Below are 25424 nucleotides of genomic sequence, written 5' to 3'. Positions count from 1 at the left end.
CAAATCCTGCTAGAGAATGAAATTTCCACCCGAAAAGCTTGTCTGCAGAGGGAAGCATAAAGTGCTCTAAAATTTCCTGGTAGACGGCTGCGCTGACTTTGGTCTTGATAAAACAGTGGACCTACACCAGCAGATGACATGGCTCCCCAAACCATAACTGATTGTGGAAACTTCACACTAGACCTCAAGCAGCAGAAAGTGTGCCTCTCCACTCTTCCTCCAATCTCTGGGACCTTGATTTCCAAATGAAATTCAACATTTACTTTCTTCTGAAAACACCACCATGGACCACTGAGCAACAGTCCAGTTCTTTTTCTCCTTAGCCCAGGTAAGACGCTTCTGGCGTTGTCTATTGGCCATGAGTGGCTTGACTCAAGGAATGTGACACTTGTAGCCCATGTCCTGGATACGTCTGTGTGTGGTGGCTCTCGAAGCAATGACTCCAGCAGCAGTCCACTCCTTGTGAATCTCTCCCAAATTTTTGAATGGCCTTTTCAAAACAATCCTTTCAAGGCTGCTATTATCCCGGTTGCTTGTGCACCTTTTTTTTTTACCACACTTTCCTTCCACTCAAATTTATATTAATATGCTTGGATACAGCACTCTGAACAGCCAGCTTCTTTAGCAATGACCTTTCTCCTGCGCCTCATTGGGGGACACAGACCGTGGGTGTATGCTGCTGCCACTAGGAGGCTGACACCAGTGGCGTAACTACAAAGTTATTGGCCCCAGTGCGAACTTTCAAATGGGGCCCCCCCACCATGCCAAAATATTTTCCACCCAAATTCACATTTTCCCTATTAATTAATTCCCTATTAATTAATTCCCTACATGCCCCGGCTGCCCCCCCCCCTAGATACGCCACTGCCCTAGATACGCCTCCTTGCCTATTCCACCACTTCCATCATTTTCTCCCCCACCATCCCCATCCTTGTCCATTCCACCACTTCCATCATTTCCTCCTCCACCACCATCCCCATCCTTGCCCATTCCACCACCATCCCCATCCTTGCCCATTCCATCATTTCCTCCACCACCATCCCCATCCTTGCCCATTCCACCACTTCCATCATTTCCTCCACCACCATCCCCATCCTTGCCCATTCCACCACCATCCCCATCCTTGCCCATTCCACCACTTCCATCATTTCCTCCTCCACCACCATCCCCATCCTTGCCCATTCCACCACCATCCCCATCCTTGCCCATTCCACCACTTCCATCATTTCCTCCTCCACCACCATCCCCATCCTTGCCCATTCCACCACTTCCATCATTTCCTCCACCACCATCCCCATCCTTGCCCATTCCACCACTTCCATCATTTCCTCCTCCACCATCCCCATCCTTGCCCATTCCACCACTTCCATCATTTCCTCCTCCACCACATCCCCATCCTTGCCCATTCCACCACCATCCCCATCCTTGCCCATTCCACCACTTCCATCATTTCCTCCACCACCATCCCCATCCTTGCCCATTCCACCACTTCCATCATTTCCTCCACCACCATCCCCATCCTTGCCCTTTCCACCACTTCCATCATTTCCTCCTCCACTACCATACCCATCCTTGCCCATTCCACCACTTCCATCATTTCCTCCTCCACCACCATCCCCATCCTTGCCCTCTCCTCCCTCTACACACACACACACACACCATTTACTTCTCTGCACATTCCCCTGCAGAGCGCAACACACACACCTCACCTCTCCTCACGCTCTGCCGCAGCATCTCATCGCTTTCCTCTGACACAGCCGGCCGCTGGCTGATGACATCATCCAGCGGCGCGTCTGTGTGAGAGGAAGCAGGAAGACAGATCGCTGGGCAGCGACGCTGCAGGGATTTCTCCCTGCCTGCCGCAGCCACTCTGCAGGTGCTCCCCTCCACCTCTGCTCACATTGGGAGTCGGCGCTCTGCAGCTTCTCCGTGCCGGCTGTCAGCTTGACAGTCGGCGCAGAGAACAGCTGACTCCCAGTGCAGGGGACGGCAGAATGCAGCCGCCGGGGGAGACGCTGCGGACCGCCACATTAGGCGGCCCGACTGTGCCCCCCCCCCTGCCGGCTGCGCCATGCCCCCCCTAGATACGCCTCGGACTGTTGCCATGCGGGAGGGATCCCCTGCACTGCAACATGGTGTCGGCTGGTGCCTCTGACCTGCCGGGCGGCGGGCCCCTGACCTACAGGGCCCCGTCGCAGTGGCGACCGCTGCGACTGCGGTAGTTACGCCATTGGCTGACACTAAGTGATACAAAGAAAGTTCTCTCCTCCTCTGCAGTATACACCCTCCTGCTGGCTCTCAGCTAACCAGTTCTTGCTTAGTATCTGTAGGAGGCACTTGGGTCTGGTTCAGACCCCAACGTTTTTATTTTATTTTTTTCTTTTCTGTAAATTTTTATTTTTTACTTAACGGAGTGAAGGGGCGACGGATTCTTTCAAGGTTCTGATCTCCCTCGAATCATCAACAGGCGAGAATGCGGAGAGTTCCTCCCCTTACCCTCTCCTGCGATGTGGGAAGCCATGCCTGAGCTCACTTCAGTGGCGACGGTGCCTTCGAGTCCCGATCTCTCCACACCAACAGCAGGCGACCACATGGAGTGTCGCCTTCATGTATCCTCTCCTGGAACCAGGCCTTATGCCGGACAACTGGCCCTGTCCACCCGAGTGCTTGAACTCTGTGGATACACAAAGGCCCCTCTCTATGCATCCGAGCAGCCCCCACTGTCCCACCACGGTTAAAGCAGATGGCATAAGGAGGCGGATGGTTCCTCTCCACCTCCCTAACAAAGGCAGCAGAACAATAGAGTGTGCGCGCTTTCCTCGGTGCTGAAACCCAGTCATCGTGGCGGCTCCATGCCGGGACGCGCACCGATGGTGAGTGGATCCAGTCAGCGATGGACCTCTGCAGTGGGATATTCACATGACAGGCAGCCTCAGCTTCCCTGTGGCCCACCTCCCTGAGGTAACGCTCTAGATGGCTGCAAATGTTTAGCCCCAGAGTTTGGCCGATGTGTAGGCCGCATCCCAGAAGCTGTGCCTGCACTATGGCGTGCTAAGGCGGCTCTGCCCACCTTTTCTGGTGCTTCTTCCCTGGCACGGGAGCAATTGCTTCCCTCAGCAACACTGGTATTGCTCACGCCGGCTGCAGAAATTTAGCCCCTGGCTTCGGCCTATTCATGGAAGTCACGAGGCTCTGCCCACATAGCATTTGTGGCTCCGCCCCCCCAAATTGGCACCTCATGCTCTGCGAGACTTTACCACCTCTGCAACTCCTGATGGCCATCTTGGTCCACCCTGCCAGCTCACACAGGGGCAATGGTTTTACATTAGATGGGCACGACTCTGCACCGAGTAAGGCCGGCGTCACACTCAGCGTATGAAAATACGATCCGTTTTTTACGGCTGTAATACGCACAAATGTCCCCAAAATAGTGATCCATATGTCATCCGTAGGCAGGGTGTGGCAGCGTATTTTGCGCATGTAATCCTCCGTATGTAATCCGTATGGCATCCGTACTGCGAGATTTTCTCGCAGGCTTGCAAAACCGACATACGGACATACAATGGATCCATGTGCTCAAATATTCGTTAAAACATATATACTGTTTTATATATATATATATATATATATATATATATATGTGAGACACACACACATATATATATATATACAGTTAGGTCCATATATATTTGGACAGAGACAACATTTTTCTAATTTTGGTTATAGACATTACCACAGTGAATTTTAAACAAAACAATTCAGATGCAGTTGAAGTACAGATTTTCAGCTTTCATTTGAGGGTATCCACATTAAAATTGGATGAAGGGTTTAGGAGTTTCAACTCCTTAACATGTGCCACCCCTGTTTTTAAAGGGACCAAAAGTAATTGGACAGATTCAATAATTTTAAATAAAATGTTCATTTTTAGTACTTGGTTGAAAACCCTTTGTTGGCAATGACTGCCTGAAGTCTTGAACTCATGGACATCACCAGACGCTGTGTTTCCTCCTTTTTGATGCTCTGCCCGGCCTACACTACAGTGGTTTTCAGTTGCTGTTTGTTTGTGGGCCTTTCTGTCTGAAGTTTAGTCTTTAACAAGTGAAATGCACGCTCAATTGGGTTGTGATCAGGTGACTAACTTGGCCATTCAAGAATATTCCACTTCTTTGCTTTAATAAACTTCTGGTTTGCTTTGGCTTTATGTTTTGGGTCATTGTCCATCTGTAGTATGAAACGACGACCAATCAGTTTGGCTGCATTTGGCTGGATCTGAGCACACAGTATGGCTCTGAATACCTCAGAATTAATTTGGCTGCTTCTGTCCTGTGTCACATCATCAATAAACACTAGTGACCCAGTGCCACTGGCAGCCATGCATGCCCAAGCCATCACACTGCCTCCGCCGTGTTTTACAGATGATGTGCTATGCTTTGGATTATGAGCTGTACCACGCCTTCGCCATACTTTTCTCTTTCCATCATTCTGGTAGAGGTTGATCTTGGTTTCATCTGTCCAAAGAATGTTATTCCAGAACTGTGCTGGCTTTTTTAGATGTTTTTTAGCAAAGTCCAGTCTAGCCTTTTTATTCTTGATGCTTATGAGTGGCTTGCACCATTCAGTGAACCCTCTGTATTTACTTTCATGCAGTCTTCTCTTTATGGTAGATTTGGATATTGATACGCCTACCTCCTGGAGAGTGTTGTTCACTCGGTTGGCTGTTGTGAAGGGGTTTCTCTTCACCATGGAGACAATTCTGCGATCATCCACCACTGTTGTCTTCCGTGGCCGCCCAGGTCTTTTTGCATTGATGAGTTCACCAGTGCTTTCTTTCTTTCTCAGGATGTACCAAACTGTAGATTTTACCACTCCTAATATTGTAGCAATTTCTCTGATGGGTTTTTTCTGTTTTCGCAGCTTAAGGATGGCTCCTTTGACCTCATGTTTACTTCACAGCAAAACTTCCAAATGCAAGCACCACAGCTCAAATCAACTCCAGGCCTTTTATCTGCTTAATTGAGAATGACATAACGAAGGGATTGCCCACACCTGTCCATGAAATAGCCTTGGAGTCAATTGTCCAATTACTTTTGGTCCCTTTAAAAACAGGGTGGCACATGTTAAGGAGCTGAAACTCCTAAACCCTTCATCCAATTTTAATGTGGATACCCTTAAATGAAAGCTAAAAGTCTGAACTTCAACTGCATCTAAATTGTTTTGTTTAAAATTCATTGTGGTAATGTCTATAACCAAAATTAGAAAAATGTCTCTGTCCAAATATATATGGACCTAACTGTATACTAATATTCCATACAGCGCTAGATAGCTGAAAAGCCGGTAATTCAATTGCCGGCTTTTGCTATCTCCTTCCCAAACCCAAAATGATATGAGACATGGTTTACATACAGTAAACCATCTCATATCCCTTCTTTTATTACATATTACTCTTTAGTAATGTAAGAAGTGTCGATGTAAAATTTGGTGGCTCTAGCTATTAAAGGGTTAAATCGCTGAAAAAATTGGCGTGGGCTCCCGCGCAATTTTCTCCACCAGAGTGGGAAAGCCAGTGGCTGAGGGCAGATAATAGCCGGGAGAGGGTCCATGGTTATTGGCACCCCCTGGCTAAAAACATCTGCCCCCAGCCACCCCAGAAAAGGCACATCTGGAAGATGCGCCTATTCTGGCACTTAGCCTCTCTCTTCCCACTCCTGTGTAGTGGTGGGATATGGGGTAATGAAGGGTTAATGTCACCTTGCTATTGTAAGGTGACATTAAGCCAGGTTAATAATGGAGAGGCGTCAATTATGACACCTATCCATTATTAATCCCATAGTACGAAATGGTTAATAAAACACACACACATTATTACAAAGTATTTTAATGAAATAAAGACACAGGGTGTTTTAATATTTTATTATACTCTTAATCCACCTGAAGACCCTTGTCACCTGAAACAAAGTTAAAAAAACAAACAACAATATTCCATTACCTTCCATCGTTCAGTCGTGTCCCACGCTGTAAATCCATCTGAAGGGGTTAAATCATTTTACACCCAGGAGCTCTGCTAATGCAGCTGTGCTCGTGGCTGTAAAAACCCGGGGAATGAATGGAATGCAGGGAATGACCTGTAGTAACCTCGAGTCGCGGTAATGCGCCCTCTGCTGGATGTCCTCATATGAACTCGAGCGTGGGAAAATATTCTGAAAAGTTCCCAGGCTCGAGTTCATATGAGGACATCCAGCAAAGGGCGCATCTCCGCATAAAGGTGCATATTCCCTAGTCTTAAAGGCAAATGACCCATATTCCCTGGTCTTAAAGGTACATGACCAGTATTTCCTAGTCTTAAAGGCACATGACCAGTCCGAAGCTGGTCACCCTAAATGAGCTCGAGCCTTCCGCCGTCGATCCCGGCTTATCCCAGAGTACCTAGTTCCCTGAGTGGGCTTCGTCACTGCTGCAACCCATGGATTCTCTGACAAGAGATTGAATCCCTCCGTGAGCCCTCTGTGGCCCGGAGTGCTAGCAGGACCAATATAGATGTCCCTTTCCTTCATGCAAGCTGTCGGCTAGCAGGAGCCTCAAGTTTTCTAGAAATGTACACGCTCCTAGAAAACGGAAGTTTCATTTCCTGATCCCTCACCAATGATTTGCTGAGAAAAAGTCTCTAAATATGGATCGGATATTGCCTTAGTTCTGGACTCACCAGAACTTCAGTACACATACCAGGATAAAGATCAAAAGCCTTCAGATAAGATTCAATGGTCAGTTTTAACATAAATGGGAGGTATGCCTCAGATAGGACTGACACAGAACAGATTGAAAGGGAGAGGACACTGAGAGACCAGGCTGATTGACTCCTGCTATTTTGAGTGACTGTTTATATTTATTATCTTTTATTAAGTAAATTCATTTTAGTTTATTCAATTTTCATGTGAGCATTTATTCATCACAATTCTTTGAGCATTTATTTATTCATCACAGTTCTTTGAACCGTAACAAAACAGCAAAGCATTTGCCATTCACCCGAACAGGGAGCGTCCGGAAAAGCAATCCAATGGACAGAAACCTCTGCAAGCGCGGTATCCTTTTTTCAGCCAGTATGCAAACATGCGGGTGTCCACTCCATGTATCCTCTTCTAAAGCCAGGCCTAACGCCGGACAACCAGCCCTGTCCACCCAGGGACGTTAAGGCTAGGTTCAGATTGCGTTAGAGCAATCCGTTTAGCGCCAAGCGCTAGCGGGTTGCGCTAACGCAATGTGATTTTCAGGGTCGCGTTTAACGTCCCCGCTAGCGCAGATCCCTGATCTGCGAGAGCGGGGAACGGACCTCGGGCGCGCCGCGGACACTGCAAGCAACGTCCGCGGCGCGCTACAAAACACCGGCACATCGCTAGCGCGTGCCGAACATGGCACGCGCTAGCGATGCGCGTTCCCATTGCCTTGAATGGGCGCGCTAACGGACGCGTTGCACGGCGTTAATTTCGCCGTGCAACGCTGTCTGTTAAACGCGATCCCATAACGCAATGGGAACCCAGCCTAAGGATACCTTCACACTTCCATCGGTACGGGCCCGTCGCAATGCGTCGGGCCGACGTACCGACGGACATTGTGAAATAACTGCAAGACGTGGGCAGCGGATGCAGTTTTTCAATGCATCCGCTGCCCATTCTGCAGTCCGGGGAGGAGGGGGCGGAGTTTTGGCCGCGCATGCGCGGTCGAAAATGGCGGACACGTTGCAACCAAAAAACATTACATTGAACAAGTTTATGGGCAAAAAACGCATCCTGCAAGCACATTTGCAGGATCCGTTTTTTGCCCACAACGACGGATTGCGACGGAGGACAAAAGACAGAAGTGTGAAAGTAGCCTAACTGTGGATGTACAGAGGCTCCTTTTTTGGCGTCCAAACACACCCTCGGCATCTCCACTATTTAGCAGATGATGCAAGAAGGCAGACGATCCCTCTCCACTTCCCTGTTAAGAGGATGGTGGATCGAGGGTTTATCATTTTATCTCTGCACCGTCAAAAGAGAGCAGCGATAGTAAGAGGCGGTTTTTCCTAACCTTCTGAATGCAGCCGCGCATTCTGCCACTTGGCATATTAACCGGGTAGAATCTCCTGTGGTATACCTACCAGTATCCCTACCCGATGGGTCATCAATTAAAAATACAACGGACAGATAGCAAATCTAGTTCATTCTGTCTTGCGGCCTTCAGTTCAGCGCTCTACCCTTCCTTAGCCACCGAATGTGTTGCTAGAGCAATGGTCTCTTGGTCAGAGACCTTAACTATTTTGATTTCCTATAGACTCAACCAGCAGTGGATCAGTTGTCCAGGATGGTCTAGATCTAAGGGATCTTGGTTCCAAAATGGGGACCGAAGAGTAAGACCGACCCTGAACCTCAAACTTCTACCAAGCTTGACAAGGTAACCCTTCTTCGGATGGAGTTCCTCCACTCAGCCATTACTTCAATGGAAAAAGGTGGAGTCTCTGGCATCTACCGACATTCGGTATGCTTACCTTCATATTCCTGTTTTCCACTCTTCAAAAATTCCTTCGCTTTCCCTTTTGCGAACAGCATTTTCACGACCTTGTCCTTTGGCCTTGCTACCGCACCCAGAGTGTTCGCAGGGGTTGGGTTATGGCGGCTGTCGCGTTCCTCTTGCACCCTAGAGATGTGGTCGTCCTGCCCTATCTGGTTGACTTTCTAGCTGCTCTTCCAGCCCTGTGCTGAGTCATCTATATCTCTTGCTATACCCTCTCTCTCCTGGGCTGGCAGCTAAACTTAGACAAGTTTTTTTCCTCATTTCCAGCCCAGCAGATATCCTTTTTTTTTTGAGGATGATCCTGGAATCTTCCAGAAGGTTGGAGATTCTCCCTTGAGACAAGGCCGTGGCCCTTCAACAGGGAGCTTGCGCACTTATTCACTCATCCCATTCGATTTGCTAGGAGGGTTCTGAGGAAAATCGGTGACAACAATGGAAGCGTTTTCCTTTGCTCCTCTCTGCAGGTCAATCAGGCTTTCAGAGGGTAGTCTCTGAGCTCCTTCCTCATCCAGGGGAGATCCTTTCTCCCATTTCAATGGTTATTAGTGACTACTGATGCCAGTCCTCTTCACCTGATCATTGTTCTCGGCCTCCGAACGGTACGGCGAGTTCTACGGCAGGTCCACTGCTTTCTGGTGTGTCACCCCATCCGTTTCAATCGGACAATCCCACATCTGTCCTATGCGTCAATCATCTAGCAGGTATTCACGGTCAGGAGTCATGGCCGAGGTACCTCACATTCTCTGTTGGGCCATGATCTATCATTTGGTGATCTCGGCACTACACATCTCAGGAGTAGAACTCTGGGCAGCTGATGCTGTCAGGGTCCCACCTCATGTGAGTGGGAACGTCACCTGGAAGTCCTCCATCAGATGTCTTCTCTGGAGCACTCCAGATGTAGGTCAGATGGCATCCAGACTGAATGCCAATGTACTCTAAGTTCATGGTTCGGCCTCTAAGTTCAAAAGCCATCGCAGTGCATGCTCTGGTCCTTCCATGGAACCAGTCTCCTTCACCCCTCTTCCACTACTATCAAAATCCTTTCGGAAGCAGGAAGGGCCCCAGGGAGCCTGGGAGATCTGCACTGACCATGTCAGGTTTTTCTCATTTGCGGAACTAGTATTTTTTTCCATCTTAATGCATCAAAACTGCAAATATGGATTTCCTCGCAGGGAGTCTTCACATGTGGTTCTTCTCTATCGCATACCGTTAGATCTTTGGGACCTTAATGATCCTGGGAGTCTTACAGTAGACTCCTTTTGATCCAAACAGACTTTACTATCAGGGAAGATCGCCCCATTTTTCTCTGCGATCTCCTCATCCTGACGAGTCTTCGGAGCTAGCCGCTCTGTTCTTTTAGACCTTTTTCCCTTATTACCATCAAGGCAAGGTTGCCCTCAGTCCATCCCCGTCCCTTGTTACCAAGGTGGTATTGTATTCCCACAGTTATGAGGGCTTCGTTCTTCCCTCATCTCATTCCAAACCAGTCCACATAACGGAATGGGTTCCCCATATTCTGAACGTGGTAAGTGCTCTGAGTAGATAGGTCTCAAGGACGGCGTCCTTCCAAAGGTTGGACACTTGATTTGGGCTACCTCACTGTAAGAGGACGGCTACCTAACAGTTACAGGAAGGATTTAGCCGTTGGTGGATTTGTTACACCATCCAGGAGTCCTTCCGTGTTAAATGTCAGCCTATCTACCTATCAAGGTTTCTTGGATTCTAGGCACCAGGCGTCGGCACCACACGCCTGAAAGCTTGCGAGGTCGTCCAGTCCGCATTCATTCTTGAAGCACTAGAATTTCCAGACTTCCACAGATGGGAGTCTGGACAGGCGGACTCTGCAGGCCGCGGTGTCACACTTGCAAGTAGCGGTTACACAGGGCCTGATCTGATGTTGTACCCACCCAGGGACTGCTTTGGGACGTCCCACAGTCTGTGTCCCCCAATGAGGCGTAGGAGAAACAGGGAATTTTTGTGTACTCACCGTAACATTCTTTTCTCCTAGCCATTCATTGGGGGACACAGCTCCCACCCTATTATTAGCTTGTTTTATAATTTAACATGCTATACTCTCATATACACGGTGTTCCAAATTATTATGCAAATTGGATTTAAGTGTTATAAAGATTTAATCGTTTTGTTTTTCAAATAAACTTGTGGATGGTATTGTGTCTCAGGGCTCAATAGATAACTGAAATCAATTTCAAACACGTGATAATTAGTTTTCCAGGTGATTCTAATTAAAGGAAAACTACTTAAAAATGATGTTGCACATTATTAAGCAGGCCAAAGTTTTCAAGCAAAAGGATCTCTGCTGCTGAAAAGCGTTAAATAGTGCAATGCCTTGGACAAGGTATGAAAAAATTAGATACTTCACAAAAATTTTGTGATCATCATACTGTGAAGAGATTTGTGACTGAAACAGAGCTCAGACAGAGTTCATGCAGATAAACGCATAATGAGGAAGGTTTCTGCCAGACAAATTTATTGGATTAAGAGAGCAGCTGCCAAAATACCATTACAAAGCAGCAAACAGTTATTTGAAGCTGCTGGTGTCTCTGGAGTCCCTCAAACCTCAAGGTGTATGATCCTTCAAAGGCTTGCTGTGGTGCATAAACCTACTATTCGACCACCCCTAAACAGTGTTCATTAGCAGAAACGGTTGTAGTGGGCCCAGACATACATGAAGACTAATTTTCAAACAGTCTTGTTTACTGATGAGTGTCGAGCAACCCTGGATGGTCCAGATGGATGGAGTAGTGGATGGTTGGTGGATGGCCACCATGTCACAAGGCTGGTGGAGAAATCATGTTTTGGGCCGGAATCGTGGGGAAACATCTGGCGGGGCCCTTTAAGGTTCCTGAAGATGTGATAATGACCTCTGTAAAGTAAATAGCGTTTCTGACTGACAACTTTCTTCCATGGTCTAAAAGCAGAAATGTGCCTTCAGGAGCAAATTCATCTTCATGCATGACAATGCACCATCTCATGCTGCAAAAAATACCTGAGTAATTGGCTGCTATGGGCATAAAAGGAGATAAACTCATGGTGTGGCCACCATCTTCCCCTGACCTCAACCCTATAGAAAACCTTTGGAGTATCATCCAGCACAAGACCTATGAGGGTGGGAGGCAGTTCACATCAAAACAGCAGCTCTGGGAAGCTATTCTGACTTCATGCAAAGACGTACAAGCAGAAACTCTCCAAAAACTCAAGAATGCAAGAATTGTGAAGGTGATATCAAAGAATGGTTCCTGTGTTAACATGTAACTTGGCCTGTTAGGATGTTTTGGAGTTAAATAGCTTTTTTGTTCAGTGAATGTGACCTCCTAATGCTGCAAATTCCACAAATGAGCATTTTCAGTTCTTTAAAACATATCAAATGGTTTAGAAATTCTACTGTGCCTAATAATTTAGAACAGTGCATTTTGAGTTTTTATTCATTTTGGAGATTATACTGTTATCATTGGGAGGTTTCTTCAATAAAATTCTATGTATACTCTTAACGGGTGATGACTTTTATTAGACTGTCATTTGCACCGACCCTTTAGGAAAATCTGAGAAAAATGTCATCTGCATAATAATTTGGAACATAGTGTATAATGTGACATGTTATACGCTCATATATTGTTTATTGATCTCCTACTGCTTTTGCACCAAACTGGTTAGCTGAGAGCCAGCAGGAGGGTGTATACTGCAGGGGAGGAGCTAACTTTCTTTGTATCACTTAGTGGCAGCAGCATACACCCACGGTCTGTGTCCCCAATGAATGGCACGGAGAAAAGGATTTTACAGTGAGAACACAAAAATCCCTATTTTGTGGTTTACCCTCTTTGTGGAATGTGTCAATGGCTGCCTTCTGAACATAATTTCCAAAGTCATGATGCTTGAATCCGAGAGGTCTTTGCCTCTCTCCACATAAGCATATTCGCGCTATCTTCCATTAAGGCGGGGTAAGGGATGCAGAGGAAGTATCCTAGTGTATACCAGCATGACAGGATACATGATGGGACTCTCCATGAAATTAATTTTTTGCCAATCTTGTCCTCCACAGTCTCCTTTCTCAGCTTTGTTTTTCTTTGCCCAGGCCATCTCTTCACTTCTATCAGGCATTATTGTTCTGATTCCACTACAAGAGCACGTAACAGATTTTTTTTTTTTTCTTCAAACCTCTTCGTCGTGCCCATGAAGGACGACTGTTCAACAGCTTCAAGTCAAGGATGGACTGAACAAACAGACTTGACCTTCAGCAGTCTTTTTCTATTGAAACCTTCATGGAATGTAGAAAATTTCTATCTTCTGTGGACATTCAAGATGCCGATCTCCATCCTCATTTCCAAGAGGTCTGTTCTCCAGATGGGCATTCATTTCTTGAGACAGCCCTCACAATTTCCCTGCTTCTGCATAAGCATCCTGGGCAGATTGTTATTACGATCAAGACAACTCTGCTCAGTTTCTATACCATGCCCCTGGAGATTGCCCTCTTTCATTGGGATAAAACCATATTTTCCCTGGATTGTCAGGTTCTCCTCCCACCCATCATCAGGTAGTTTTTGGTCTGATGTAAGCCTATTCCCTGCCTTCATATTTAATGTTTTTTTTTTCCTATTCCTTAGTAGATCAGGATTATCTCACACTGGAAGTCAACTGTACAGGGACTCTTTGAATCAAAGTCCTCAACATTCGGAAGTGCAGGGTCATTCTATCCCTTCACCATTGGCAAGACCAAAGGTCAGGTCTACCCATCTTGATCCAGTTTGACTGCACCTGCTGTAGCGTTATAACAATCATAAATGTAAAACACAAGTTGTCAAGCATGGCAGAGATCTCTCGAATTCCTGTCTCTGCAAAAAGAATTCCAACGATCACAGCGGTCCTCAAATGCGGGGAGCACTGGGCTGTGGATTTCCTTAGCCATTAACGGCTATCCAGCCTTTTCTACTGGTTATCTTCCTCCAGACTGCAGCCTCATTCTATTCAGACTGAACCCAATTTTTTTTTTTTAAAGCAAAGGATCAAGCCAAAAGGTGTAGCCATCATCCACATGGCCACAGATGGACCTAGAAGAAGCTAGAAAACAGAATCTTCTAGGTAGGGGACCTCATTTGTGGTTGCTCATTTAAACCGCATAGCCGTTAAGCAGTTGTGAAGTCTTCAGTTTTCTCTGATCATTCCAGGATTAGATCATGGATGCCCTCCTCCTGGTCACATTCCCATCTTTGTATTTGGAAAACATTTTTGTGTTGGTTTGTATCCAACCATGTTGTTGCTATTGTCTTCTAGGTCCATCCAATTTCTCACAGCCAGATCTTGCATCCAGCCTGGCTTTGTTCACTCTAGGGAAAGGTTTCTACCATGACCACATCCTTTCAGAAACATCTGACTTCCAGGTCTCACTTTACTCAGGTATGCTTATCAGATCTCCTTAAATCCATGGCATCTCATCCTATTCTTGATGACTTAAAAGGGCGATCCTTTGAGTCAGTCCAGGACATTTGGTAGATTGCATTGCTGGTAGCGTTTGCTTCCATTAGAGCAGTTTCCAGCTGAGAGATCTTTCCTGAAGCTCTCTGTTCCTCGCATCTCCCCAGCATTGGGTGGTCTTTACGCAGTACCTTCCCTCTCCTTAATGAAACCTCCAACCTTTATCAGATCATTCTACGTCCCTTCTTTCCGTCTGACTCATCTGTTTTTTTTAAATCTTTACTCAATTAGGATGTGGTCAGAGCAGCACGCCACTACGTGTGTCACTCCTTCAGTGTTAATCTTGCTGGAGGAATCTCTTCGAGGCTTATCCAGTTCCAAGGCTTTCATCGCTTGCTGGATACCTTCCGACATTCTGGAAGTGTATCCGGTTAAGATCAGAGTGCCCCTGATGTGGTTAAGGTCTACTCCATTCAAGCAGTGAGGGCCTCCTGGACAGTTCGCCATTAGGCTTGTTCTGCTGCTCTAAATCTGTGACCTGATACTCCATTCACATGTTCTTAAACTTACCTTTAAGTCAGCTGACGCAAGTCTGGTTAGGCCCCTTTCACACATCAGGTTTTTGCAGTCAGACACAATTCGTTAGCTCGACAGTTCCGTCACAGATTGTGAAAAACTGATGCGATGGATTCGGAACATGCTCAGTTAAAAAAAAAAAAAAAAAAACACACAACACAGAATTCGTCACCAGATTCCATCATTTGATGGATCCGGCACCCATAGGCTTCCAGTCGAGCAAACAATGGACGGCAACAGATCCGTCTCGGTCAGATTTTTCAATGTGCACAAAAAAACGTTACTTTGTCCGTCGTCTCCGGCTGCCAAACAATTTGACGGATCTGGCAAACGACGGATGAAACGTGATGCCATCCGTCGCAATAAGTCACTAAAACAAGTCTATGAGGAAAAAAAAAAAAAAAAAAACTGGTCCGGCGGCATCAGTCACCGGATTCGTTTTTTTTCAAAATTCGACGGATTGCGACTGATCGCAAAAAAACTGATGTGTGAAAGGGGGCTTAGAAAGGTGTTGCAAGAGGCAATCACCCTGGTTATGACATGAGGGATCTACTCTACTACCTCATTACCTTCATATTACTAATGGCAACAATTAAAAACAACAAATCTGTGCTCTCAACAGGACAAAAAATAGTAAGTTATTTCATAGGATGTTATTGGCAGATCATGTACATAAATATTCAATTCCTCAATTAGTGAAAAAAAGTGCAATCAAAAATAACTCAAACTCAAAAAAAAGTGCACTCCGATCCACCGCATATTTCAGAGTTATTTTTTATTGCACTTTTTTCACTAATTGAGGGATTTATTATTTAGGTACATGATCTGCCAATATCTTATGAAATAACTATTATTTGTCATGTTGAGCGCACAGATTTGTTGTTTTTAATTGTTGCCATTAGTAATATGAAATAAAGGCAATTTTTATATAATACCTGGGGTCTCTGGCAGTCCATAGGTTGGTTGGTTTGGCTCTCTTCCCTGTTTGGTGGTGGTCACCTACTTTCATAGAGCACCGTGATTAGCTAATTTTATTATTATTATTTTCATTTTTTACGGAATATTTTATAGTGATCTTTTGGTATTTCTGTGTTTTAATATTATACCTCATTACCTTGTTGTTTTCTGTTTCCCACCCATGGGACTGCTTTCAGCTGACCCATTGGTTTCTGTGTCACCCAATAACTTGACAGAGAAGAGAGGATTTTTGATACCTACTGTGAAATTACTTTCTTGTAGCTTTATTGCTGAACGCAGCCTCCCTTATGGCTTTTTTTGGGTTGATTTATTTCCATTGTTGCTGTGGACTATGACTTCTTACTCTATTCTACTATATCATTCTTATACAGCTTCTCCTGAGAAAGCAGGTGGGTGTAGTCTGCATGGAAGGAAACTACTTTTTCCTTAAGTATAATTCTTAGGCCGGGGACTCGCATGAGTCTCTTGTATCAATACCCAGCACTGCCGCCGGCACTCAGACCAGAGCGTGCGACTGCATGTATTTCTATGCAGTCGCACACTCTGGTCCCGAGTATTGATGCGAGAGACTTGTGCTAGTTTCTCGCATCACACTCGCAAGTGTGACCCCGGCCTTAGTGTCAACCCCCATGGTAACAACAGTATACACCCATGTTCCCCAATGAAGACTACAAGAAAGATTTTATAGCAAGTACCAAGAATCCTCTTTTCTACATTTTGTCATCCATCTCGCATCAATGTAGAGGGAGAAAAAAAAATGTGTATGATAATGAAGACTTTTTGCCCCCACAAAAAGTAAACCAAACAAAAAGGAAAATATAAAAAGGAGGGAATCTTTAATTTTATTATAATAAAAACAAAATGCAAAGACATATGTACAAAATATGCCAGAGGGCAACAAGCAATCATTCTTATACATACTAGACCACATGCTCTGCCATTAGGTTATGCTAGATGTTCACCACAGCAAGGAGTCTGCTTACATTAATGGTGTGACAGAGCTGTAATGTAGAAAGACAAAGCACTCCTCTTATATAACTTCTTTAACCGTTGAAAAATCGGATAACATTTGCAGGAGTATGAAGACAGTCCACAACTTTTTATTTCTGTATCTATGCCACCGCAAGGCAGGCTTGCCGTATGCTCTGTGCCCAGGTTGTCAACAGGGCCGTTAGGGAGTGTTTATCAGGTAGCTGGAGAAGTTTGGATGTCATGCAGCGGTATACAGATTGCAGGAATGGGTTTGCTTCTGAAAATTTAAAAACAAAAAGTAATTGTGGAGTTAGTCACAGTTCAAATCACTGGATCAACACAAATATGAAATCTATATGAGGCCCTTATTAACAAATCTGGGGATTAAAGGGTTATCTACAACCAGCAACCCCAGTAAATCTCATTACTATCAGATATGGCTTTTAAAAGTGGTCTCTCAAATATCAATTCTACATATACAATTTTGGTCAAATGGCAGACATCAGCTGTAGTTCTATTGTACAGTACCTCTTCTGTTACCCAACATCTACCTGTTCCAGTTGAACCATTCCAGATGTGTGACGTAATGGTACGTCACATGTGGGATAATAGTACCAAGTAGGCTCTGAAAAGCCCACACCATACCCAGGGGATGCCGGCTGTGCTAAACCGCCAGCATAGCCCCTTCTTGTAACTGCAGCTGTTAAAACTACTGTAAATGGCACAAAAATAGCACAGTCCAATCAGAGACCACCCCCCTTCTCAAGACATGATTTGGGGGGGTTGGTTGGGAGTTCCATGGCAACCCATCTTAATCCCCACATGAAGCCAGGCCGATGAAAATGTTGCCATTTTGAGAAGAGTGCAACTTTTTGTGCTGAAATACAATGACAAAAATAGAGGAACCCCATCAAAGTTATTATCCTCTTAATATATTGCAGTCATCATATTATACAGCCCTGTGTACTTGCCATTGCTCATTTTGCCTTTCTACACAGACCTAATGGAAAACAGAAAAATCACTTGATAACTGACTAGAGAAAATTGCCCTCCTGTTTCTAGGATTCAGCTACACAAGTCACTAGTCATTTCAAAAGTCCATGGATTGGGAGAGGAGGGAGCAGCTGCGTCAGGAGATGAAAAATGCAGGGAAAAGAGACTTCCTGTTTCGGCCTGATGCCGAATGACCCAAGAAGCACCCAATGACCGAGTGGAGTGTGCCTTAATCCCCGCTGGGATAGGCTTGCCTCTGACACGGTTAGACTCTTGAATTGCCGAGTGAATCCACCTGGCTATTGTAGCCGTAGTAGCAGGTAGACCTTTCCTGAGCCCCTACGGAAGCACAAACAGGGCATCCGACTTGTGGAAAGGCGCCATCCATGAGACGTACCATCTAAGAGCAATCGAGTGTGTGAAGAGCCTTCTCAATACGATGGACAGGTGATGGACAAAACAAAGGCAAGAGGGCAGGTACTGGACAAAAAAGGCAAGACAATGTCCTCGATTAGGTGGAAGGAAGAGATGACCTTAGGTAGGAAGGACGGAGATGTCCTCAAGACTACCTCGTCTTGGTGGAAAATGAAGAACGGAGTTCGGCAGGATAGAGCCGCTAATTCCGAGACCCGTCTAATCAACATTAACGCCACCAGAAACGCTACCTTCTACATCCTGCAGCGGTTCGAAAGGAGCCTCCTGAAGAACACCTAGAACCAAATTAAGATCCCATGATTCCAATGGCATTTTATAGGGAGGTATCATGTGGGCCACCCCCTGAATAAAGGTCTTCACCTGCAATCTAGTCGCTATCCTGTGTTGGAATAGGACGGATAAAGCAGAAATCTGGCATTTCAGAAAACAAAGCGCTAAACCTGACTCAAGACCAGTCTGAAGAAATTCCAAAATGGAAAGGATTGAAAACACAGGTGGGGGGGAATGCATGCACAGTCCTTGCACCAGGAGAAAAAAAGTCTTCCAAACACGTTACATGCGCAGTGAAGCAGGCTTCCGCTAACTAGCCATGGTGGAAACCACCTGTTGAGAGAACTCTGCTTGGGCTAGAACCCAGGATTCAATGGCCAAGCCGTTAAAGACAGAGCCCCTGAGTTCTGGTGGCAAATCAGGCCCTGGGAAAGCAGGTCGGGACGATCTGGCAACCTCCAGGGAACATCGGCGATGAGTTGTACCAGTTCCGCGTACCACGCTCACCGGGGCCAACCTGGAGCGACCAGAATCACTGGGATCCCCTCAGCTCTGATCTTCCTGATGACCCTCGGAAGTAATGGGAGCAGGGGAAACACATAAGGAAGGCAAAACTGATGCCATGTGAGAACCAGTGCATCCACCCCAATGGCTACCGGATCGCGAGAACGGGCTATGATCTGTGGAACCTGTGCATTTAGCCTTGAGGCCATCAGATCGACATCCGGCGTCCCCCAGCGATGGCAAATCTTCTGAAAAACTTCCAGATGAAGAGACCATTCTCCCGAAGAGAGACCCTGATGGCTGAGAAAATCTGCCGCCCAATTTTCTACTCCCGGGATGGGACTGCTGATTTGACCGAGTGATTCATCTCGGCCCATCAAAGAATGTGACTTACTTCGAGCATCTCAAGCTTACTTCAGGTGCCCCCCTGACAGTTGATGTATGCCACAGCCGTGGCGTTGTCCGATTGAATCTGGATGGGGCGACCTGCCAGAAGATGATGAAACCGCCGAAGAGCCAACCTGATTGCTTGTATTTCCAAGAGATTGATCGAGAGACGTGATTCCAGAGTGGACCAGCGTCCCTGGGACGTGTGATGATGGAACACCGCTCCCCAACCTAGGAGACTGGCATCGGTTGTCACCACCAGCCAATGTACTGGGAGAAAGGATTTTGCCTGATCCAGAGAAGACATCACCGTCCACCATATGAGGGTCTGTCTGACCCGCTGAGATAGCCGGACCCGATGGTCCAGAGAGAACGGGTTCCTGTCCCAGGCTGTCAGAAGCGCATGTTGCAGCGGACAGAGGTGTAGCTGGGCAAATGGAACCGCCTCCATTGCCACAACCATCTTGCCTAGCACTGCCATCCCAACCGAATGGAGTGAGGGACAGATCAGGAAAGCATCTGGGTTCCTTGTTGTAACGCCACAACTTTTTCTGGAGGAAGGACCACCAACCCCTGGAAAGTGTCTAGGATCATGCCTAAGAAGGGTATCTGCTGAGCTTGTACCGGCGACGATTTGTCTAAGTTGATCATCCAACCCAGGCAAGAAAGAGTATCCACCGTGATGCTTACGCAGTCTGCGCAGGCCTGAAATGATGGGCCTTTGATTAATAGGTCGTCTAGGTATGGTAGAACCACCATGCACCGAGAATGAAGAATGGATATGACTGCCACCATAACCTTGGTGAACACCCTGGGAGCGGTGGCGAGGCCGAAGGGCAAAGCCGTGAACTGGAAGTGTTTGTCATGAATCGCGAATCGTAGGAATCTTTGGTCAAATAGAAAAAAAAAAAATCGGGATATGGAGATAAGCATCCCGGATGTCGTTGGACAAACTCCACCCTTCTGCACTGAGGTGATGACCAAGTGCAGGGACTCCATTCGGAAGTGACAAACTGACGAATTTAACAGTTTTAAATCCAGTATGGGCCGCACTGTTCCGGCCTTTTTTGGAACCACGAACAGGTTTGAGTAAAACCCTTGCAACCTTTCGTCTTAGGGCACCAGAATGATGACTCAGTTTTTGCAGAGTGCATCTATGGCTTAGTAGAAAGCAGTCGCCAGCAATTCTGTTTTGGGGGGACAAGTCTGGAAAAAAAAGTGTGGGCGGGGAAGAAGAGAACTCTATCTTGTATCCGGAAGTCACCAGGTCACTGACCCACCTGTCATGAACGACCGACGGCCAGGCCTGATGGAACAAAAGCAGACGGCCGCCTACTTTGCTAGTGTCCATCGGGGTCGTTGTGGAACATTATCTACCGGATAGCTGACTATTTAAACATAGTAACATAGTTATTAAGGCCGAAAAAAGACATTTGTCCATCCAGTTCAGCCTATATTCCATCATAATAAGTAACATAGTAACATAGTAAGGCCGAAAAAAGACATTTGTCCATCCAGTTCAGCCTATATTCCATCATAATAAATCCCCAGATCTACGTCCTTCTACAGAACCTAATAATTGTATGATACAATATTGTTCTGCTCCAGAAAGACCTCCAGGCCTCTCTTGAACCCCTCGACTGAGTTCGCCATCACCACCTCCTCAGGCAAGCAATTCCAGATTCTCACTGCCCTAACAGTAAAGAATCCTCTTCTATGTTGGTGGAAAAACCTTCTCTCCTCCAGACGCAAAGAATGACCCCTTGTGCCCGTCACCTTCCTTGGTATAAACAGATCCTCAGCGAGATATTTGTATTGTCCCCTTATATACTTATACATTGTTATTAGATCGCCCCTCAGTCTTTTTTCTAGCCTAAATAATCCTAATTTCGCTAATCTGGGTATTGTAGTTCTCCCATCCCCTTTATTAATTTTGTTGCCCTTCTTTGTACTCTCTCTAGTTCCATGTGCGGTCTAACTAGGGATTTGTACAGAAGCAGTATAATGCTCTCATCATGTGTATCCAGACCTCTTTTAATGCACCCCATGATCCTGTTTGCCTTGGCAGCTGCTGCCTGGCACTGGCTGCTCCAGGTAAGTTTATCATTAACTAGGATCCCCAAGCCCTTCTCCCTGTCAGATTTACCCAGTGGTTTCCCGTTCAGTGTGTAATGGTGATATTGATTCCTTCTTCCCATGTGTATAACCTCATCTGCCACCTTTCAGCCCAAGTTTCCAACTTATCCAGATCCATCTGTAGCAGAATACCATCTTCTCTTGTATTAACTGATTTACATAGTTTTGTATCATCTGCAAATATCGATATTTTACTGTGTAAACCTTCTACCAGATCATTAATGAATATGTTGAAGAGAACAGGTCCCAATACAGACCCCTGCGGTACGCCACTGGTCACAGCGACCCAGTTAGAGACTATACCATTTATAACCACCCTCTGCTTTCTATCACTAAGCCAGTTACTAACCCATTTACACACATTTGCAGTGTGCGCTGAGCAGTGGCGCTTTTTATATGGCAGGGTATGGAGGTTGTTTATAGGCCCCATAGGATTTAGCACTGTGCAATCTTATACCATGCATTTTACCATTGCTAGAAACGCTGCAGCAGGCACTTTATCTTTAGTAAAGCCATTTGAGGATTATAGGAGTGATATTATTCCATGAACTATTAATGGAGAAATATAGTGACTAATATTGACAATATTCCTCAGTGGCTGCACATGGTTACTGCTACTATATTATCTGGTATTTATTGTTCGCAATTGTATGTATTGCGAGCTTTAATCTGCTTTTTTTTTATTGCTGTATGTTTTAATTGTTCTTTACTGATTAAAATTTGTTTTTAATATAGCATATGCCCTCTTTTTGTTCCCCGTTGACAGTTTGGGGAATATTGGTTGATGAACGACCGACAGCCAGGCCTGATGGAACAAAAGCAGAAGGCCGCCTACTTTGCTAGTATCCATCGGATATCGGAAGGAGTAATTGCGCAGAGAATCTGTGGGATCTGCATCCCTTGGATCTAGACTGTTTTGGCCTGCTTTTCCATGAGAGATTGGGTCTATATGAGACCTGGGAGCCCCTGTCTTTACGCGGAGGACGCCCCAAGCGGACGTAGAGGGCCAGCTCGTGTTGCAGCCAAAAGTCCGGAACCGGGTCTGCTGTTGACTCCGAAAAGGCCAACTGGGCTTTCGTTGGGGAAGGAATTTACTTTTCCCTCCAGTAGCATCAGATATAAGTTGATCTAGTTTCCCTCCAAATAGGCGACCGCTTTGGTAAAGCAGAGAGGTTAGGGACATTTTTGAAGAGGAATCCGAGCGCTACTCAGCCATAATGCCCTCCTGATGGTGATGGCATTTGCAGCTGCCAACGCAACTGGCTGCGTCTAGTAAAGCATGTACCACGTAATCGCCAGCCCAAGAAATCTGATAGCTAGACTCGCTGCCTCAGGAGTGAGGCTACTTTCTTGAATGAATTTAGAAACGTCTTCTGCCCAAGTGGCCATAGCTTTAGCCACCCATGTCGCAGCAAAGGATGGAGAAAAAGCAGAGCCGGAGGCTCCAAAGACTGACTGAGCAAGATTTTCAATCTGTCGGTCAGTGGGATTTTTAATCGATGAGCTGTCAGATAGGGATAAGAGGTTTTGATGAGAGGCACGATATGTGAGGGTCTACTGACGGGGGCTCTATCCAGCTCTTCCTTAGATCAGGAGCAAAGGGATATCGTGTGTCAAGGGGCTTCTGCCCAGTGAAACGTTTGTTCGGCTGATTCCTAGGTCTCTGAACAATGTCCGTAAACTCAGGGTGATTGACAAACACCCTATGGGGATGTTTAGAGTTTACAGCCTCTTGATACTCCTGCGAGTCCGGGTTTACGGAGACGTCCGACTTGTATTCTGAGTCGTGTACGTAGCGAACCCCTTTGGAGGGGGATAGCGGGAAATGGGACTCACGGACCCCGAAGCACGAGAGTGCGCGGGGAACACGGTATGGGTCCGCTTCCTAGAATCTTGTGTGGATCTTGCTAGGGAACGACCTCTGCGAGACTATTGCTTTAACCAGAGAAGACACAGACTGTGCCAGAAACATAGCCCACTCAGGGGGACTAGGCTCACTGGGGTCGGCATTAGTGGAGGGCTCCTGGACGCATGCAGAGTCACAGGCTGCGCAGAAATGGGTATTATGGCCCCGGAGTAATAGAGAATTGCAAATGGTACATGAGGCAAAAAAAAGACTTTTGTTACCCTTCTTTGCTTTAGGCTGTGGCATAGTGTGCCCTTGATACCCCAGTGTACTCAGGCAAGTGTACTGCAGAGAAGGGGTTAAGCTCAGTTTTGTAGCCTACCGAGGTCCTGTGTCTTATTCCCGCTCTTTCTGCTGTCCTTGCCCGCTCCGCCAGACGTCACATAGGAAAAATGCAGCCCCACACGGTGTGTGGTAATACGTGTGTGTACACACACACACAAAAATATATATATATTTGTCTATGGGTCACTTCCGTCTGTCTGTCCTTCTGTCACGGATATTCATGGATCGTGGCCTGTGTCATGGAATCCAAGTCGCTGATTAGTCGTGGCAAAATGCCCATGACCAATCAGCGACGGGCGCAGTCCGGCGGCAACATGGCCGCTCCTTTCTCCCCGCAGTCAGTGCCCGCTCCATACTCCCCGCAGACACCGCTCACACAGGGTTAATGCCAGCAGTAACGGACCGCGTTATGCCGCGGGTAACTCACTCAGTTACCGCCGCTATTAACCCTGTGTGACCAAGTTTTTACTATTGATGTTGCCTATGCAGCGTCAATAGTAAAAGGATCTGATGTTAAAAATAAAAAATTATATACTCACCTTCCGCCGTCTTTCCCGCTCCTCGCGACGCTCCGGTAACCGCTCCATGCAAGCAGCAGGTTCTGGGTTCCAGGTTTAAGGATGGTATGTGACAATGACCTGCCATGAAGTCACGGTCATGTGACTGCGACGTCATCACGGGTCCTGCGCTACCAACCCTGGGACCGGAAGCTGCCGAGTGCACCGCACACAGGCGACATGACTATAAGGGCTCCCACGGAAGGTGAGTATATGTTTATTTTTTAACCTATTACATACGTGGCTCTGGGCAATATGCTACGTGGCTCTGGGCAATATGCTACGTGGACATGCATATTCTAGAATACCCGATGGGTTAGAATCGGGCCACCATCTAGTATAGTATAGTATAGTATAGTATAGTATAGTATAGTATATATATATATATATATATATATATATATATATATATATATATATATATATATATATACACATATATATACATATATATATATATATATACATATACATATATATACATACATACATATATACACATACATACATATACACACACACGTCCGGTGGATACGCTACTGAATAGACTTGGAATTTGTATTATGGCAAGAAAAAAGCAGTTAAGTAAGGAAAAACGAGTGGCCATCATTACTTTAAAAAACGAAGTTCAGTCAGTCTGAAAACTGGGAAAACTTTGAAAATGTCCCCAAGTGCATTGGCAAAAACCATCAAGCGCTACAAAGAAACTGGCTCACACGAGGACCGCCCCAGGAAAGGAAGACCAAGAGTCATCTCTGCTTCTGAGGTAAGTTTATCCGAGTCACCAGCCTCAGAAATCGCAGGTTAACAGCAGCTCAGATTAGAGACCAGGTCAATGCCACAAAGAGTTCTAGCAGCAGACATCTCTACAACTGTTAAGAGGAGACTTTGTGCAGCAGGCCTTCATGGTAAAATAGCTGCTAGGAAACCACTGCTAAGGATAGGCAACAAGCTGAAGAGACTTGTTTGGGCTAAAGAACACAAGGAATGGACATTAGACCAGTGGAAATCTGTGCTTTGGTCTGATGAGTCCAAATTACATATCTTTGGTTCCAACCAGTGTCTTTGTGCGACGCAGAAAAGGTGAACGGATGGACTTTACATGCCTGGTTCCCACCGTGAAGCATAGAGGAGGAGGTTTGATGGTGTGGGGGTGCTTTGCTGGCGACACTGCTGAGGATTTATTCAAAATTAAAGGCATACTGAACCAGCATGGCTACCACAGCATCTTGCAGCGGCATGCTATTCCATCCGGTTTGCGTTTAGTTGGACCATCATTTATTTTTCAACACGACAATGACCCCAAACACACCTCCAGGCTGTGTAAGGGCTATTTGACCAAGAAGGAGAGTGATGGGGTGCTACGCCAGATGACCTGGCCTCCAGAGTCACCAGACCTGAACCCAATCGAGATGGTTTGGGGTGAGCTGGCCTACAGAGAAGGCAAAAGGGCC

At 46.1% G+C, this 25424-nt stretch overlaps 1 protein-coding gene across 5 annotated transcripts in view; it reads right to left on the bottom strand.

Annotated features, from left to right (window-relative positions):
• Positions 1–16344: 16344 nt before the first annotated feature.
• Positions 16345–25424, bottom strand: part of MED15 (mediator complex subunit 15) — a 106028-nt gene continuing 96948 nt past the window's right edge. For 4 of the 5 annotated variants that reach the window (XM_069757278.1, XM_069757263.1, XM_069757287.1 and 1 more), the window contains one exon: positions 16345–16774. In XM_069757278.1, coding sequence (XP_069613379.1) covers positions 16638–16774 — 137 coding nt within the window. In that variant the 3' untranslated portion in view covers positions 16345–16637. The remainder of the gene's footprint in view (positions 16775–25424) is intronic. The other variant, XM_069757272.1, reaches the window with a different exon arrangement.

Source organism: Ranitomeya imitator, chromosome 1, assembly GCF_032444005.1.
Source record: "Ranitomeya imitator isolate aRanImi1 chromosome 1, aRanImi1.pri, whole genome shotgun sequence".
Lineage (NCBI taxonomy): Eukaryota > Metazoa > Chordata > Amphibia > Anura > Dendrobatidae > Ranitomeya > Ranitomeya imitator.
This window is presented reverse-complemented; position numbering and strand designations above follow the sequence as displayed.